The 18553-nt window shown below is 45.3% G+C and overlaps 1 protein-coding gene and 1 non-coding gene across 2 annotated transcripts in view; one reads left to right on the forward strand and one right to left on the reverse strand.

The window, feature by feature from the left end:
* CAPS2 (calcyphosine 2) overlaps nucleotides 1-18553 on the reverse strand; it is a 116214-nt gene that overhangs the window by 6262 nt on the left and 91399 nt on the right. The window contains exon 17 of the mRNA XM_029078551.2: nucleotides 1375-1471. Coding sequence (XP_028934384.1) covers nucleotides 1375-1471 — 97 coding nt within the window. The remainder of the gene's footprint in view (nucleotides 1-1374; nucleotides 1472-18553) is intronic.
* Nucleotides 1903-2040, forward strand: LOC114816854. The gene has a single exon (XR_003764658.1). It is a non-coding gene; the product is annotated as a small nucleolar RNA SNORA7 (small nucleolar RNA).

The raw sequence follows: 18553 nt of genomic DNA on the forward strand, positions 1-18553 counted from the left end.
GAGTCAGAGGTCATGGGTTCGAATCCCAGCTCGGCCACTTGTCAGCTGTGTGACTTCGGGCAAGTCACTTAACTTCTTGGTGCCTCAGTTACCTCATCTGTAAAATGGGGATTAAGACTGTGAGCCCCATGTGGGACAACCTGATTCCCCTGTGTCTACCCCAGCACTTAGAACAGTGCTCAGCACATAGTAAGCGCTTAACAAATACCAACATTATTATTATTAAGTGCTTCCTAGGCGTCAAGCACTGTGGAGGATACAACATGATAGGAGTGGACACAGTCTCTAAACCACAAGGGATCACAGTGAAACACACATTTCATCTCCCTTTTGCAGAGGAAGAAAGTGAAGCCTAGAGACATTAAGGGACTTGTCCAGTGCCAGTGATGGAGCTGGAACTCCAAGCCAGTCAGTCTCCTTACTCACAGTAGCCTGCTCTGTCCACTACACCACATTATGAGAAGATGATGGGCAAATTAGGTGACAGCCCAGACCACCATTTCCTTAAGGGCTTGTCAAGTACCACTCAAAAGAAGATCATCTCAGTTCATGTTCACAGTAAAACTTGATGAGAACTTTGTGCAAACTGTACAGGATAAGTAATACAATTCTGAGTTCAAATTTGCATATGAAAAAATGAAGAGAGCCATATTTTTCCATTAAAAGAATTGAATGGGGGCAACTTTTAAAAATTCACCCGGAGTAGCAGAATACCCCTAATGGGTACTGGGGAGAGGACCCTCTCTGCAGGCATTTGGGTCCTGCCTAACTGCCCAGATTTCTCATGTCAACAGCATGAAATGGAGACTCTGAACTGGAAGCAAAACTGAAATTCTGGGAGAAAGCAGGAAAATAAGTATTCATATGCCATTTTATAGCTAGGGCAAAAGAGTTTTACATTTTAAAAAAGGGATTTAATACATCTGATGCTCTAATTACCCTAATCTAAATATTTCTGATGATTAGATGAGGAAAACCTAAGAAGCAGCATGGCCTAGTAGATAGAGCACATATCCAGGAGTCAGAAAGACCTGGGTTCTAATTCCGCCTCCACCGCTTATCTGCTGTGTGACCTGGGGCAAGTCACTTAATTTCTCCATGCTTCAGTTCTGTCCTCTGTAAAATGGGGATTAACACTGTGAGTCACATATGGGACTTGGAATGTATCCACTCAGGCTGCATCTACTCAGCACATAGTACAATACAAATAATAAATACTTAACAAATGCCATTAAAAACAAAAACAAAAACTTTGCCTAACAACTCTGCATCCAGACCAAGAAACAAACTGAACTGCAACAATTTAAAGGGAACGCATCTAGGAACACAGCTAACCTGCCAGGAGTCAAATTTATTTTTGCTTCAATTAAATACCTGTTGTTATTTGTGGCTGTTTTTTTGCACAGTAGCATTTTCTAATATCTACCATAGACACGCTGCCAGTTTTGTTGCAATCTAGTTTCATATAGGCCTAGGAAAAAAAGGATAAAAAGAGTTGACAATAATATATCACTGAATGTACTGACTTTCCCATCTTGCTACAGATAAATGTTTGAGTTTCACACAAAATTTTTCTCATGTAAAATGACACTTAAAGATAAGTGAATACTAACTTTGGAAAAGAACATTTTAATAACAAAAGTCAAAGTGAAAATTGCAATAATCAAAATCAGTATCTTCAATCAATAGTATTTATCGTGCATCTAATGTGTGAAGAACCTTGTACTATGCACTTGGTAGAGTACAAAAATAATAAATTACACAGTCCCTATTGACTGATAATCAAAAGAATGTATTGAAGACTTACTGTGTGCAGAGCATGTACTAATCACTTGGGAAAGTACAGTACATCAGAGTTGGTAGACAGTAAAATAACTTACAGACATCTACGTATGTGCTGTGCCCCTAGCAGGGTTGCACCTGGAGAGTTTCCAATACTCTACCAGTCTCGACTCCGGGAGGGAGAGTCAAGCAGACGCATACCCATTCCATTCCTAGCTTGGGCAGTGGCTAGTGAGTGGAAGGCAATCTGCAACAAGTCAGAACTCACCTGTGCTGGGCAGCGATGGCATGGGAGAGATTCGAGGGTGGAGAATCAAGTTTATCACACAGAAGGAGGCAATGGTAAACCACCGCCGTATCTTTACTAAGAAAACTCTGTGGATCCACTACCAGAATGACTGCAGATGGAGGTGGATGTTCTGGGAGACGTGTCTATGGTGTCGCTATGGGTTGGAGACAATCAAGAACAGATCCACGTGCATAGGCAACTCAGAAGGGAGAGCAAGTAGGGGAAATGAGGACTTAGTCTGGGAAAGCCTCTCGGAGGAGGTGTGACTTTAGTAAGGCTTAGAAGACTGGGGAGTTCAGGGGCTTTTCAGGGATTTCCAGGCCAGAGGAGGATGTGGGTGAGGGATTGGAGGTGGGATAGACAAGATCAAGGTAAACTGAGTAGGCTGACATTAGAGGAGTGAAGCATGCAGGCTGGGTTGCAGTAAGAAATTGGCAAGATAAGGTTGGGGGGAGAGCTGATTGAGTGCTTTAAGGTTGATGTCAAGGAGTTTCTGCTTGTTGTGGAGATGGATGTGCAAACACAGGAGGTTCTTGAGGAGTGGGGAGACATGGACTGATCTTTTTTTAGAAAAGTGGACTGGGCAGTGGAGTGAAGTATGGACTGGAGTGGGAAGAGTCAGGAGACTGGGAGGTCAGTGAGGCATCTGAAGCAGTAATCAAGGTGGGATATGATCAATGTAGTAGCAGTTTGGAAGGAGAGGAAGGAGTGGATTCTTGAGATGTTGGGAAAGTAGAACCGACAGGATTTAGTGACAGTTCGAAAATGGGGTTGAATGACAAAGATGAATCAAAAAAAAGTCACGGTTATGGGACTATGAGACAGGAAGGATGGTGATGGTGTCTGCAGTGATGGGAAAGATGTGGGGAGGATGGGGTTTGGGTGGGAAGATAAGATGCTCTGTTTGGAACTCCCTCAAAGACTTTAAAATTTAATGGAATTGGAATATGGAGAGTAAAAGCAGTGACCTTCCCTTTGATGGGAGCAAGTGCATCAGTATATGAAATTATAAATAATTTACCTGTATTGAATACACTTTTCCTTTACAAGGTTTCTTTACTCTGAGGAATACAAAGTACCTTAGAGATGCTAGCAGGTGATGTAAGAGGGCCAGACCCAATCCCTATCCAACTTGGTTTAGGGATAGTCTGGGAAGGGACTGGCTTTTTGGCTAACAGAGATCAAGTTCCACCCCCTTGGGCAGAGTGGAACTCTCCCAAGGGAAGCAAAGGGAAGTAACTTTCTTACATTAATGTCTGACTCCCTGTCTAGACTGCAGTATCCTCAGAGGAGATCTCCTCCCTCCTCGCAAGTGCCACCCCCTCCACCTGTGCCTCGGACCCCATTCCCGCTCACCTTATTAAAACCATCGCCTCTGCCCTCCTCCCCTCCTTAACTTCTATCTTTAACCACTCACTCTCCAGTGGCTTCTTTCCCTCTGCCTTCAAACATGCCCATGTCTCCCCCATCCTAAAAAAACCCTCTCTCGACCCCACTTCCCCTTCCAGTTATCGCCCTATCTCCCTACTACCCTTCCTTTCCAAGATCCTAGACGAGTGATCTACACTCGCTGCTTAGAATTCCTTAACTTCCATTCTTTCCTGGACCCCCTCCAATCTGGCTTCCGTCCCCTCCACTCTACCAAGACTGCTCTCTCTAAGGTCACCCATGACCTCCTTCTTGCCAAATCCAATGGCTCCTACTCTATCCTAATCCTCCTTGACCTCTCTGCTGCCTTTGACACTGTCGACCATCCCCTTCTCCTCCATACCTTATTTCACCTTGGCTTCACAGACTCCGTCCTCTACTGGTTCTCCTCTTATCTCTCTGGCTGGTCATTCTCGGTCTCCTTCGTGGGCTCCTCCTCCCCCTCCCATCCTCTAACTGTTGGGGTTCCTCAAGGGTCAGTTCTTGGCCCTCTTCTGTTCTCCATATACACTCACTCCCTCGATGAACTCATTCGCTATCACGGCTTCAACTATCATCTCTATGCAGATGACACACAGATCTACATCTCTGCCCCGTCCTCTCCCCCTCCCTTCAGGCTCGTATCTCCTCCTGCCTCCAAGACATCTCTACCTGGATGTCTGCCCGCTATCTAAAATTCAATATGACCAAAACTGAGCTTCTCATCTTCCCTCCCAAGCCCTGTCCTCTTCCTGACTTCCCTATCACTGAGGATGGTACGACCATCCTTCCCGTCTCTCAGGCCCACAACCTCAGTGTCATCTTTGACTTGGCTCTCTCATTCACCCCACACAACCAATCCGTCACCAAAACCTGCCGGTCTCACCTTTATAATATAGCCAAGATCCGCCCTTTCCTCTCCACCCAAATGGCAATCTTACTGTTACAGGCTCTGATAATATCCCGGCTAGATTACTGTGTCAGTCTGCTCTCTGATCTCCCTTCCTCCTCTCTCTCCGCTCCAGTCTATTCTTCACTCCGCTGCCCGGCTCATCTTAGATAAGCAGCGTGGCGCAGTGGAAAGAGCAGGGGCTTTGGAGCCAGGGCTCATGAGTTCGAATCCCAGCTCTGCCACTTGTCAGCTGTGTGACTGTGGGCAAGTCACTTAACTTCTCTGTGCCTCAGTTCCCTCATCTGTAAAATGGGGATTAAGACTGTGAGCCCCATGTGGGACAACCTGATTCCCCTGTGTCTACCCCAGCGCTTAGAACAGTGCTCTGCACATAGTAAGCGCTTAACAAATACCAACATTATTATTATTATCTTCCTGCAGAAATGCTCTGGGCATGTCACTCCCCTTCTTAAAAACATTCAGTGGTTGCCTATCAACCTCCACACAAAATAAAAACTTCTCACTTTAGGCTTCAAGGCTCTCCATCACCTTGCCCCCCTACCTCTCCTCCCTTATCTCTTTCCATTGCCCACCCCGCATGCTCCGCTCCTCTGCCGCCCACCTCCTCAACGTCCCCCGTTCTTGCCTATCCTGGTGTCGACCCTTGGTCCGCGGTCCTGGAATGCCCTCCTTCCTCACCTCTGCCAAACGAATTCTCTTCCTCTCTTCAAAACCCTAAAGCTCACCTCCTCCAAGAGGCCTTCCCAGACTGAGCTCCCCTTTTCCCTCTGCTCCCTTTACCTCCCCTTCACCTCTCCTCAGATAAGCCCTCTTTTCCCCCCATTCCCTCTGCTCCTCCCCCTCTCCCTTCCCATCCCCTCAGCACTGTACTTGTCCGCTCAACTGTATATATTTTCATTACCCTATTTAATTTGTTAATGAGATGTACATCACCTCGATTCTATTCATTTGCTATTGTTTTAATGAGATGTTCATCCCCTTGATTCTATTTATTGCTATTGTTCTTGTCTGTCTGTCTCCCCCGATTAGACTGTAAGCCCGTCAAACGGCAGGGATTGTCTCTATCTGTTACCGATTTGTACATTCCAAGCGCTTAGTACAGTGCTCTGCACATAGTAAGTGCTCAATAAATACTATTGAATGAATGAATGAATAATCTTGATGTGGGCAGGGAACATTTCTACCAATTCTGTTGTATATTACTCTACCAAGTGCTCAGTATTATGCTCTGCACCTGGTAAGCTCTCAATAAATACCACAGATTGATGGACTGATTGCTTGAAGTAGATTGCTGGCCACAAGAGGCTGTCTGCTACTGTGTGAACCAGCTAGGGGAGACCTTTTTGAGGTAATGTATTTCTCTCTATTCAAAGCTATACCTGGGGTGAAAGGTAGCTCAAACAGGCTAATTTGGACAATATCTTAATTTGGGGGTTATTTAAGACTAATCAGTCAATCACATTTATAAGGTACTTACTATATACACAGCACCGTGTGCAGAGCGTTGTACCAAGTGCTTGGGAGAGTACGATATAACAAAATAACAGACTCGTTCCCTGCCCACAATAAGCTTGCAGTCTAGAGGGGACACAGATATTAATATAAATAAATGAATTACAGATATGTAAATGAGTGCTGTGGGGCTGGGCGGGGGTGGTGAATAAAGGGAGCAAGTCAGGGTGACACGGAAAGACAGTGGTAGAAAAGAAGAGGACTACACCCTATTTCCCCCCATTCCCTAAAGCAAAATCCTTAGGCAGCCCATGGTCTGACCTCCTGATTTGTTAATCAGATTCTCAGAAATGGTCCAATGAGTCTTGAACGACATGAGTTAGTATTCCTCCTATAAGACTGAAGGTCACTGTAAAGCTCCCCCTCTAAACTGTAAGCTCATTGTGGGTAGGGGAATGTGCCTACCACCTCTGTTATATTGTATTCTCCCAAACCCTTAGTACATTAAGCACTCTATAAATACGATCGATTGATTGGACTGTGAATATTACCTTGCAAACCTTGTCTTTGGTATGTTCCACTTTGATCTATTCCCATTTTGAGTTCTAATTAGATCCCAACCTCGATCTTGTTTGTTGGGAGTTTGGTTCAATCACCACAGTCACGGGGGCTTATCCAGAACTCTCCCAGGTAAAGTACCTAATCGCCTATCTTCTTTTAGTCATCCCAAATTCAGGATGACTGATCTCGGTCCTTGTTTATGATTAAACAGCAAAGTGGCCCCAATTTTGATCCAACAAAGGAAGAAAATTGGTCCCAGTTTTGATTGAATGAGGAAAGAAATGCCTTGGAATCTAGTAAGGGATGTTCACCAGTCAAGCAAATAATGGTATTTAATAAGCATTTACTGTGTGTAGAGCACTTTACTAAGTGCTTGGGCGAGTACAGTACAATAGAGTTGGTGGACAGTACTCCATTCATTCATTCATTCATTCATTCATTCAACAGTATTTATTGAGCGCTTACTATGTGCAGAGCACTGTACTAAGCACTTGGAATGAACAAGTCGGCAACAGATAGAGACAGTCCCTGCCGTTTGACGGGCTTACAGTCTAATTGGGGGAGACAGACAGATAAGAGCAATGGCAATAAATAGAGTCGAGGGGAAGAATATCTCATAAAAACAATGGCAACTAAATAGAATCAAGGCGATGTACGTTTCATTAACAAAATAAATAGGGTAATGGAAATATATACAGTTGAGCAGATGAGTACAGTGCTGAGGAGATGGGAAGGGAGAGGGGGAGGAGCAGAGGGAAATGGGGGGAAAAGAGGGTTAAGCTGCGGAGAGGTGAAGGGGGGGTGGTAGAAGGAGTAGAGAGAGAAGAGGAGCTCAGTCTGGGAAGGCCTCTTGGAGGAGGTGAGTTTAAGTAGGGTTTTGAAGAGGGGAAGAGAATCAGTTTGGCGGAGGTGAGGAGGAAGGGCGTTCCAGGACCGTGGGAGGACGTGGCCCAGGGGTCGACGGCGGGATAGGCGAGACCAAGGGACGGAGAGGAGGTGGGCGGCAGAGGAGTGGAGCTTGCAGGGTGGGCCGTAGAAAGAGAGAAGGGAGGAGAGGTAGGAAGGGGCAAGGTGATGGAGAGCCTTGAAGCCTAGAGTGAGGAGTTTTTGTTTGGAGTGGAGGTTGATAGGCAACCACTAGAGTTGTTTAAGAAGGAGAGTGACGTGCCCAGATCGTTTCTGCAAGAAGCTGAGCCGGGCAGCGGAGTGAAGAATAGACTGGAGCGGGGCGAGAGAGGAGGAAGGGAGATCAGAGAGAAGGCTGACACAGTAGTCTAGCCGGGATATAACGAGAGCCCATAGCAGTAAGGTAGCCGTTTGGGTGGAGAGGAAAGGGCGGATCTTGGCGATATTGTAAAGGTGAAACTGGCAGGTCTTGGTAACGGATAGGATGTGTGGGGTGAACGAGAGAAACGAGTCAAGGATGACACCGAGATTGCGAGCCTGAGAGACGGTCGTGCCATCCACGGTGATAGGGAAGTCTGGGAGAGGACCGGGTTTGGGAGGGAAGATGAGGAGCTCAGTCTTGCTCATGTTGAGTTTTAGGTGGCGGGCCGACATCCAGGTGGAGATATCCTGGAGGCAGGAGGAGATGTGAGCCTGAAGGGAGGGGGAGAGGACGGGGCGGAGATGTAGATCTGCGTGTCATCTGCGTAGAGATGGGAGTCAAAGCCGTGAGAGCGAATGAGTTCACCGAGGGAGTGAGTGTAAATGGAGAACAGAAGAGGGCCAAGAACTGACCCTTGAGGAACTCCAACAGTTAAAGGATGGGAGGGGGAGGAGGCGCCAGCGAAGGAGACCGAGAATGACCGGCCAGAGAGGTAAGAGGAGAACCAGGAGAGGACGGAGCCCGTGAAGCCAAGGTGAGATAAGGTATGGAGGAGGAGGGGATGGTCGACAGTGTCAAAGGCAGCAGAGAGGTCAAGGAGGATTAGAATGGAGTAGGAGTCACTGGATTTGGCAAGAAGGAGGTCATGGGTGACCTTAGAGAGAGCAGTCTCGGTAGAGTGGAGGGGATGGAAGCCAGATTGGAGGGGGTCCAGGAGAGAATGAGAGTTAAGGAATTCTAAGCAGCGATTGTAGATGACTCGTTCCAGGAATTTGGAAAGGAAGGGTAGTAGGGAGATAGGGCGATAACTGGAGGGGGAAGTGGGGTCAAGAGTGGGTTTTTTTAGGATGGGGGAGACGTGGGCATGTTTGAAGGCTCCACGCACAAGGACCTTACAGTCTAATAATTATGGTTTCTGTTAAGCGCTTACTATGTGCCAGGCTTTGTACTAAGTGCTAGAGAGAAAAGTCTTGGTAATTGCTCTGTACTCCCTCAGAATTCCCAAAATATAATCCTTAGTCTTCAAGGAGCTTAAAATATGGCAGAGGCGACAGACATTCATATAAATTATAGATAGGGGAAGCAACAGAGTATAAGGATATATTATATATATATATATATATATATATAGATGAGTTCTGTGAGGTGGGGATGGGGTAAGCTTTCAACTGTTTAGGGAGTCTGGACTCAAATAAGCACAGAGCTGGTGCAGAAGGGTGGCAAAATAGGGAAGGGTGGGAAAATAGGGTGGGGAGATGAGAAGTTAGCTAGGGAAGTTCCTGAAGCAGATATTACTTTACCGGGTTTTGAAGATGGGGAGGGAAGTTCCAGGAGAAAGGGTATAAGCATGAGATCAACTGTGAAAAGGATGAGATGGAGGCATAGTGATGTCCGATGGTATGAGAGTGAAGTGTATGTGTTGGGCTATAGTGGACACAGATAGGAGGGAGCTGACTGACTGAATTAAAGTCCTTGATGAGGAATTTCTGTTTCATGAGGAGACGGCGGTTTGATGGAGGTTTCTGAAGGGTTGGACGATGTGCCCAGAATGATTTTTTTGAAAAGGCCCTGGGCAGCAGAAATATGGAAGGCAAGGGGGTCAGCGAGGTTGATGCAGGAGTCAATAAGATATGACAGTTGCTTGAGCCAGTTTAGTAGTAATAGAGTAGTACAGTGCTCTGCACACAGTAAGCTCTCAATAAATACAAATGAATGAATGAAAGGGGCAGATTCTACAGATGTGCAGATAGAACTGATTGGATTTAGTGACTGAGTATTCAGGTTCAGGGAAAGAGATGGGCTAAGGATAATACCGATGTTGCCTGCTTGTCAAACAGGGAGGATGCTGGTATAGTCAACAGTGTTGGAAAAGTTGTGGGGAGCAGAGGATTTGGGTGGGAGGATGAGGAGCTCACTTTTGGATATAATGAATTTGAAGTAACAGCAGGGCATCCAAGTAGAGATGTCCTAAGGCAGAGGAAATGTGAAACTGCAGAGCAGGTGAGAGGTCAGGGCTGGAGAGGAAAATTTGGGAGTAATTCGTGAAGATATAGTAGTTGAAGTCATGGGAACAGATGAATTCTCCAAGGCAATGAGGAACAGAATGGGATCCAGAACTGAGCCCATCTGACCCCATTTCTTCACACCTCATCGAAACACTTGCCCCCTCCCTTCTTCCTTCCCTAACAGCCATCTTCAACTGTTTGATCTCCAATGGCTTCTTCCGTAATTGCTTTCAAACATGCCCATGCCTCCCCTATCCTAAAAATCCCCCTTTAACCCCATGGCTCCCTCCAGTTATTGCCCCCTCTCCCTCCTACCATTCCTCTCCAAACTCCTTGAGTGAGTTGTCTACACCCACTGTCTTAAATTCCTCTCCTCCAACTCTCTACTTGACCCCCTCCAATTAGGCTTCTGTCCCCTTCACTCCACAGAAACCTTCCTCTCAAAGGTCACCAATGATCTCCTTCATGTCAAATCCAACGGCCTCTACTCCATCCTAAACCTCCTCGGCCTCTCAGCTGCCTTCGACACTGTGGACCACCCCCTTCTCCTGGAAACGTTATTCAACCTTGGCTTCACGGACTCTGTCCTCTCCTGTTTCTCCTATCTCTCTGGAGATTCATTCTCAATCTCCTTCGTGGGCTCCTCCTTTGACTCCCCATCCCATGACTGGGGGTGGCCCTCAAGGTTCAGTTCTCAGTCCCCTTCTATTCTCCATCTATACCCACTCCCTTGGAGAACTCATTCACTCACATGGCTTCAACTACCACCTCTAGCGGATGATACCCAAATCTAAATCTCCAGCACTGATCTCTCTCCCTCTCTACAGTCTCACATTTCCTCCTGCCTTCCAGATATCTTTACTTGGATGTTCTCCCATCACCTCGAGATTATCTCTGCAGTCTCACATTTCCTCCTGCCTTCCAGGTATCTCTACTTGGATGTTCTCCCATCACCTCAAGGTTAACATGTCTGAAATAGAACTCCCTATCTTCCCACCCAAACCCTGTCCTTCTCCTGACTTACCCAACACTGTAGATGGCACCACCATCCTTCTTGTTTCACAAACCCATAATCTTGGCATTATCCTTGACTCCTCTCTAATTCAAACCACATATTCAATCCATCACTAAATTCTGTCAGTTCCACCTTCAAAACATCGCTAAAATCCTTCCTTTCCTCTCCATCCATACTGCTACTACATTAATCCAGTCACTTATCCTATCCTGCCTTGATTACTGTATCAGCCTCTTTGCTGACCTCCCAGGCTCCTGACTCTCCCACTGTAGTCCATACTTCACTGGAGCATTTTTCTACAGAAATGTTCAGGCCATGTTTCCCCTCTCCTCAAGAAACTCCAGTCGTTGCTCATCAAAAAACTCCTCACTGTTGGCTTAAAAGCTCCCAGTCACCTTGCCCCCTCATACCTCACCTAACAACTTTCCTATTTTAACCCAGCCTACATACTTCGCTCTTTTAATGCTAATCTTCTCACTGTTCCTCAATCTGGTCTATCTCACCATGATCCCTTGCCCATGTCCTGCCTCTCACCTGGAATGCCTTCCCTCCTCAAATCTGACAGAAAATTGCTTTTCCCTCCTTCAAAGCCTTAGTGAAGGTACATTTCCTCAAGAGGCCTTCCCTAAACCCTCCTTTCCTCTTTTCTCACTCCCCTCTGTGACACCTTGACTTGCTCTGTTTATTCAATCCCCTTTCCAGCCCTAAAGCACTTATGTACATATCTGTAATTTATTTATTTTAATGTCTGCTTCCCCCCTCTAAATTGTAAGCTCATTTTGGGCAGGGAATGTCTTAGTTTATTGTTAGATTGTACTCTCCCAAGTGCTTAGTACAGTGTTCTGCACACAGTAAGCACTAAATGAATATGATTGAATGAATGAATGATACGGAATATGTAAGCATGTTTGAAAGCAGTGGGGAAGAAGCCCTTAGAAAGTGAACTGTTGAAGAAGGCAATCAAGGAGGTAAGAAGGGAAGGGGTGAGTGTTTCAATAAGGTATGAAGGGGTGTGGTAAAAAGCACAGGTGGAGGGGGTAGATTTAGAGAAGAGGTGAGAGATTTATTTTTGAGGTATGTCAAAGAATACAGGGAGTGTGTATGTCAAAGAATACAGGGAGTGTTGAAGAGGGGAGGAAGCGAGGATTGGAGAAGGCCAGGGGAGATTTTAGGGAGAACAATTTCAACTGATGGTTTCAATTTCATTAATGAAGTATGTGGCCAGGTTCACTGATTAAGTATGTGGCCAGATAGTTAGGTGAAAGATGGTAGGGGTGGGGGAACAGGAGGTTTGAGGAGGAAGTTAAATGTCTGGAACAGCTGGCAAGGGCAGTGGGTATGTAAGTAAACTAGGAAGGAGAAGTACTGTTGTCTGCCACAGGAGAGGGCTGAATTGAAGCAGATAAGAATGAATTTAGGATGGACAAGATCAAAGCGATGTCTGGATTTTCTCCAACAGCATTCCACAGCTCGGGCACAGGAGCAAAGAAAGCACACTGTGGAGATGATTCCGGGTTGTGTGTTAGTGAAGGGACGGGGATCCAGGGAGTGCAGTGGAGTGGGTGGTGTTGAGGGTATTAATTTAAGAAACAGGGGAAAATAGTTTGGGAATGAAAACCATATTGGGTAGGGTGGCTGTAGAATACTGGAGGGGGTCAAAAGAATGGAGGGCCCTGTGAGGCAATGGGAAAAATGTGCAGGGGGTGGGTGTATTGGAAAGAGACCAGGTGAAGAGGTTGTGGTCTGACAGAGGAATTTCAGAATTGGTGAAGGTAGAGATTGTACAGATACTAGAGGTTATAAGATAAAGTGTGTGCCCAAGTTGGTGAGTATGTGAGGTGGGGAGGAGCAGGAGGTCATTTGAGTAGAGAAGTAAGAGGTGATGGACTCCTTATCTTCCCACCCAAATCCTGTCTGTCCCCCGCCTGTCTTTTCTATCACCGTATACATTCAATAGTATTTATTGAGCACTTACTATGTGCAGAGCACTGTACTAAGTGCTTGGAATGTACAATTTGGCAACAGATAGAGACAATCCCTGCCCAGTGACGGGCTCACACTCTAAACACTGTAGACAATAGCACTCCCTCACAAGCCCATAACTTTGGCATTGTCCTTAACTCATCTCTCTCATTCCACCCACATATTAAATTTGTCACTAAATCCTGTTTGTTCTATCTTCACAACAATGCTTAAATCTGCCCTTTCCTGTCCATCCAAACTGCTACTGCACTGATACAGCCACTCAGTCTATCTCACCTTGACTACCGCATCTGCCTTCTTGCAGTCCTGGTCACATGCTTATGCGTTTAGGGTCGAGATTCTACAACTGAGTGGAAGCAGGAAAGACCGACATTTCTGGCCCACATGAAAGACACTTCAACTTTTGAGATCCATGGCCCAACCTCCCTTACTCCCTCTTAGAGGAAGCAGCGGCCCCTCCAAAAGCTGACACCCTACCCTAACAGGGTTCTGAGTGTTTCTGGCCAATGACCAGAGTCTGCCTGCTCCATCAAATTCCCTGCCCTTGTCCCTCATGGCTAGCTGACCCCTTGTCAACAGGGACACTGTTTTACTGTACTCTTCCAAATACTTAGTACAGCACCATGCACACAGTAAGCACTCAGTAAATACCATGGATTGATTGGCCATGGGAAGTAGCATGGCCTACTGGCAAGAGCATGGGCCTGGGAGTCAGAGGATGTGGATTCTAATCCTGGCTGTGCCACTTGTCTGCTGTGTAGCTTTAGGCAAGTCACTTAATTTTTCTGTGCCTCAGCTACCTCATACGTAAAATGGGGATTAAGACTTTGAGTCCCATGTGGGACAGGGACTGTATCCAACCTGATTACCTTGTATCTACCCCAGAGCTTAGAACAGTGATTGGCAAATAGTATGCATTTAGCAAATACCATCATTATTATTACTGATCTCCTGGCTTCCTGTCTCTCTCCATTGCAGCCCATACTTCACTCTGCTGCATGGATCATTTCCCTAAAAAAAGTTCAGTCCACTCTTTGAGATCCTCCAATGGCTGCCCATTCACCTTCACATCAAACCAACTCCTTACCATTAGCTTTTAAGCAGTCAATCAACTTGTCCCCTACTACCTCACCTCACTACTCTCCTACTACAGCCCAGCCTACACACTGTGCTCCTCTAGTGCCATCTTACTCACTGTGCCCTGACCTCATCTATCTCTCCACTATCTCTTTTCCCACATCATCCCACTAGCCTGGAACTCCCTTCTCCTCCATATATTCCAGACCACACTCTCCCCATCTTCAAAGCATTATGAAGGTCGCATCTCAATCAATCAATCAATCATATCCATTGAACACTTACTGTGTGCTGAGCACTGTACTAAGCACTTGGGAGAATACAATATAACAGAGTTGGTAGATTCATTCCCTACCCATAATGAGCTTACAGTCTACAGGGGGAGATAGACAGTAATATAAATCAATAAATTACAGATATGTGCTGAGGGAGGATTGAAAAAAGGGAGCAAATTAGGGTGATGTAGAAGGGAATGGGAAAAGAGGAAATGAGGACTTAGTCAAGGAAGGCCTCTCAGAGATGTGCCTTCAGTGAGACTTTGAAGGTGGAGAAAGTAATTGATGGATATGAAGAGGGGGAGAGCATTCCAAGCCAGAGGTAGGATGTGGGCAAGAGGTCAGAGGTGAGATAGACAAAATCAAGCTATAGTGAGTAGGTTAGCGTTAGAGAAACGGAGATTATGGGCTGGGATGTAACAAGAGGTCGGCAAGGTGACTGAGTGCTTTTAAAGCCAATGGTAAGGAGTTTCTGTTTGATGCAGAGGTGGATGGGCAACAACTGCAGGTTCTCAAGGAGCGGGGCAACATGGACTGACTCTAGACTTACAAGCTCCCTGTAGACTGTAAGCTTGTTATGGGCAGAGAACATGCCTTCTAATTCTGCTGTATTATACTCTCCCAAGGACTTAGTAATTCATTTATTAATATTAATATCTGTCTCCGCCTCTGGAATGTAAGCTCACTGTGGGCAAGTAATGTGGCTGTTATAGTGTATTCTTCCAAGCACTTAGTAAGGGCTCTGCACACAGTGTTCAATAAAAACCATTGATTGATTGATTGAACATTTTTGTAGAAAAATGATCTAGGCAGCAGAGTGAAATATGGACTGGAGCAGGGAGAGACAGGAGGCAGAAAGGTCAGCAAGGAGGCTGAAAGAGAAATCAAGGTGGGATAGGATAAGTGCCTGGATTTATGTGGTAGCAGTTTAGATAGAAAAGAAAGGGCAGATTTTAGTGATGTTTAAAGGTTGAAGTGACAGGATTTGGTGGCAGATTGTATATATATGTGAGTTGAATGAGAGAGATGAGTAAAGGATAACACAAGGTTACGGGATTATGAGAAAGCAAGAATGAAACAGGAACATCAGGGGGAGGACAGGGTTTGGTTGGGAAGACAAGGAGTTTTGTTTTGGACATGTTATGTTTCAAGAGAAGCAGCCTGGCTAAGAGAAGCAGCGTGGCTCAGTGGAAAGAGCACGGGCTTTGGAGTCAGAGGTCATGAGTTTGAATCCCAGCTCTGCCACTTGTCAGCTGTGTGACTGTGGGCAAATCACTTCACTTCTCTGTGCCTCAGTTACCTCATCTGTAAAATGAGGATTAAGACTGTGAGCCTCACGTGGGACAACCTGATTCCCCTATGTCTACCCCAGCGCTTAGAACAGTGCTCTGCACATAGTAAGCGTTTAACAAATACCAACATTATTATTATTATTAGGTGTCAGAGGGGCATCCAAGTAGAGATGCCTTGAAGGCAGGAGGAAATGAGAGACTGCTCAGAGGGAACTGGATGGAGATACAGATTAGGAATCATCTGCATATATGTGGTAGTTGAAGCTACTAGATGGCAAACAGTTGAAAATGGTAGTTTAGGAGGGAAGAAGGGAGGGAAGAAATTGTAAGCTTCTGGAGGGCAGAGATGGTGTCTGCCTGCCCTATTGTACTCTCCCAAGTATTTAGCACGGTGCTTTGCACACAATAAGTGTTCAGTAGTAACTGATTGAACGGTTGCTTCCAGTGAAAGTCCAAGGAAAAGCTTCTTTGACAAAAATCATCTTAAGAAGGGATTTAAGTATGAAAATAGGTAATTTCCTTAATATATGGGGTTGTAGTCTAATAGAATGTGCTGAGGATAAGTCTATGCATGGAAATAGGAGTGGAAATAATGCAAAGACTGAAGGTTTGTTGCAGAAGAAAAGTGGGGTGAGGGAAAACACTTGGGGAGAAGAAGAGGTTTGGGGAGTCTTGAAGCTCTGCACAAAGGTAATTTTAGTTTATAAACAAAATTCTGCCAAGAGTAAGATATAAAAAGAAGATTAATATAGACAGCAGGAAGAAATGATAAACCCTGGCAGCAATATTCCAAGTTAGCATTATCCTTGATTTGTCCCTCTCCTTCAATTCCCACATTTAGTCAGTTCTTCCTCTTCAACATTTCCAGAATATGCCCCTTTCTCTGCAAAGAACATGTCTTCAAGTTGGTCCAGGCACTGTTATACTGTGACTTGATGACTGCATCAACCTCCTCTCCCATCTCCAGTCCATATTTCACTCTGCTACTCAGGCCATTCTTCTAAAACTCTGTTTTGCTCATCTCTCTCAATTCCTCCAAATCCTTCAATGGTTTCCCAGTCCTACCAAGGAGAAATTTCAAACACTGACTTTAAGCCACAGTCCACCCAGTACATACAAAAAGACTTGTGATATTGTCAGTTGTGATGTTTGAAGCACCTAGCTCTGTTTTCTCTTCTGCCCCCTTGTCTCTTTTTTCTTTCCTCTCAAACTAAACACCTCACTGTATCTTGTTCTCCTCTCTCTCGATCTCACTCAGTGGTGTTCTCACCACTGGATCCTTTTTTTATGGTATTTGCTTACTGCTTACTTTGCACCAGGCCCTGTATTGAGCGCTGGAGTGGATACAAGCTAATCAGATTGGACACAGTCCCTGTCCCACATGGGGCTCACGGTCTTAGTCTCCATTCTACAGATGAGGTAACTGAGGCACAAGGAAGTGAAGTGGTTTGCCCCTCTCATTTTGCTCACTCCCTCACCTCTGCTTCAAACTCTCTTCCACTTGACAACTCGCAGACCACTACTCTCCACCTATTCAATACCCTTTTGAAACCACATGTCCTTCAGGAATCTTTCAAAATCCAATAAGCTTTTCCATTTCTATCTAACCTCACTAGGCTCCTACTAAAACCCCACCTGCACACTTCACTTCTCTAACCCTAACCTACTCAGTGCACCTCAATGTCATCTGTCTCGCCACCAACTCTTTACCCAAATGTTCCCTCCTCTTTCATATCCAATGGACCACCACTCTTCCTGTCTTCAAAATCCTAAAATCATCTCTAAAAATTACTAAACTCTAAAATCTACTAAGATTTACTGAGCACTTATTGTGTGCAAATCATCTACTAAAATCATCTCTACCCTTAGAGGCTTTCCCTGACTATCCCCTTCATTTCCCTACACATTCTGCCCTTCCTTCTGCATGGTCTGGACTCCTTAAGCATTCTGATACTTACCCCACTCCCAGCCCCACAGCACTTAAGTACATATCATTATACTCTGCCATTCCCCCATCTGTAATTTAAGTTTTAGTGTATGCCCCCTCCCGTGCCAGAGTTCAATTGTAAGATGCTTGAGGGTAGGGATTGTGTCTACTCCTAGCTCTATGCATAGTAAGCACTAAGTAAATACCATTAATTAATTGATTGATTTAAGATGCTTGAGGGTAGGGACTGTGTCTACTCCTGGCTCAACACACAGTAAGCACTCAGTAAATACCATTGATTAATTGATTAATTATTTAGTGGTTTCTATGTGCCAAAGCACTATGCTAAATGCTGTGGTAGATATGGTAATCAGTTCAGACACAGTTTCTGTCTGCATGGAGCTCACAATCTAAAATGGGGGGAGGATAAAGAGCTTACCCCCATTTTACAAATGAAACTACCTCAGAGGGGCTAAGTGACTTTCCCAAGGTCACACACCAGTCTGTACCTAGCAGAGCTGAGATTAGATCCCTGGTCTCATGAAATGCAGGCTTGGGCTTTGTTCCCTGGGGCACATCTGTGGTAGTAAGCTCCAAGTGGTACAATCCAATAAAAATTTAGATAGATCAGAGGCTAATCGGGGGGTAGATGATGATGGTGGAAAGAAAAACTTAGAATTTTTCTTAACACTACTATGAAAGGTTTCCTCACAAGTGGCAGATTTAAAGCTATCATTTACCTCTGACTGCAGGCATTTTGACTCCAGTCTGCCTGTTTGCTCTTGGAGGTCAGAGATGCCATCTTTTACTTATTTTATACCTTCCTCAGGCACTGCTCTATAAGCAGCACTCTGAACCTAGTATGCACTAAATCAATCTTTTTTATACTGAGAGCCTTCATACAAATGGCAAATTGAGTGCATCTGAGCCCACATCAAATAACCTAGAGGTAGGCAAAGAAAGGGTATAGATTAGGGGACATTACAAGATTGACAGATATGAGAAGCAGCTTGGCCTAGTGTATAGAGCGCAGGCCTGGGAGTCAGAAGGTTTTGATCTTGGCTCCACCATTTGTATGCAGTGTGACCTTGGATAAGTCCCTTCACTTCCCTGTGCTTCATTTACCTCATCTGTAGAATGGCAATTAAGACTGTGAGCCCCATGTGGGACAGGGACTGTGTCCAACCCGATTAGCTTGCATCTACTCCAGCATCCAGTACGATGCCTGGTCCACAGTAAGCACTTAG

This window comes from Ornithorhynchus anatinus, chromosome 14, assembly GCF_004115215.2.
Source record: "Ornithorhynchus anatinus isolate Pmale09 chromosome 14, mOrnAna1.pri.v4, whole genome shotgun sequence".
NCBI lineage: Eukaryota > Metazoa > Chordata > Mammalia > Monotremata > Ornithorhynchidae > Ornithorhynchus > Ornithorhynchus anatinus.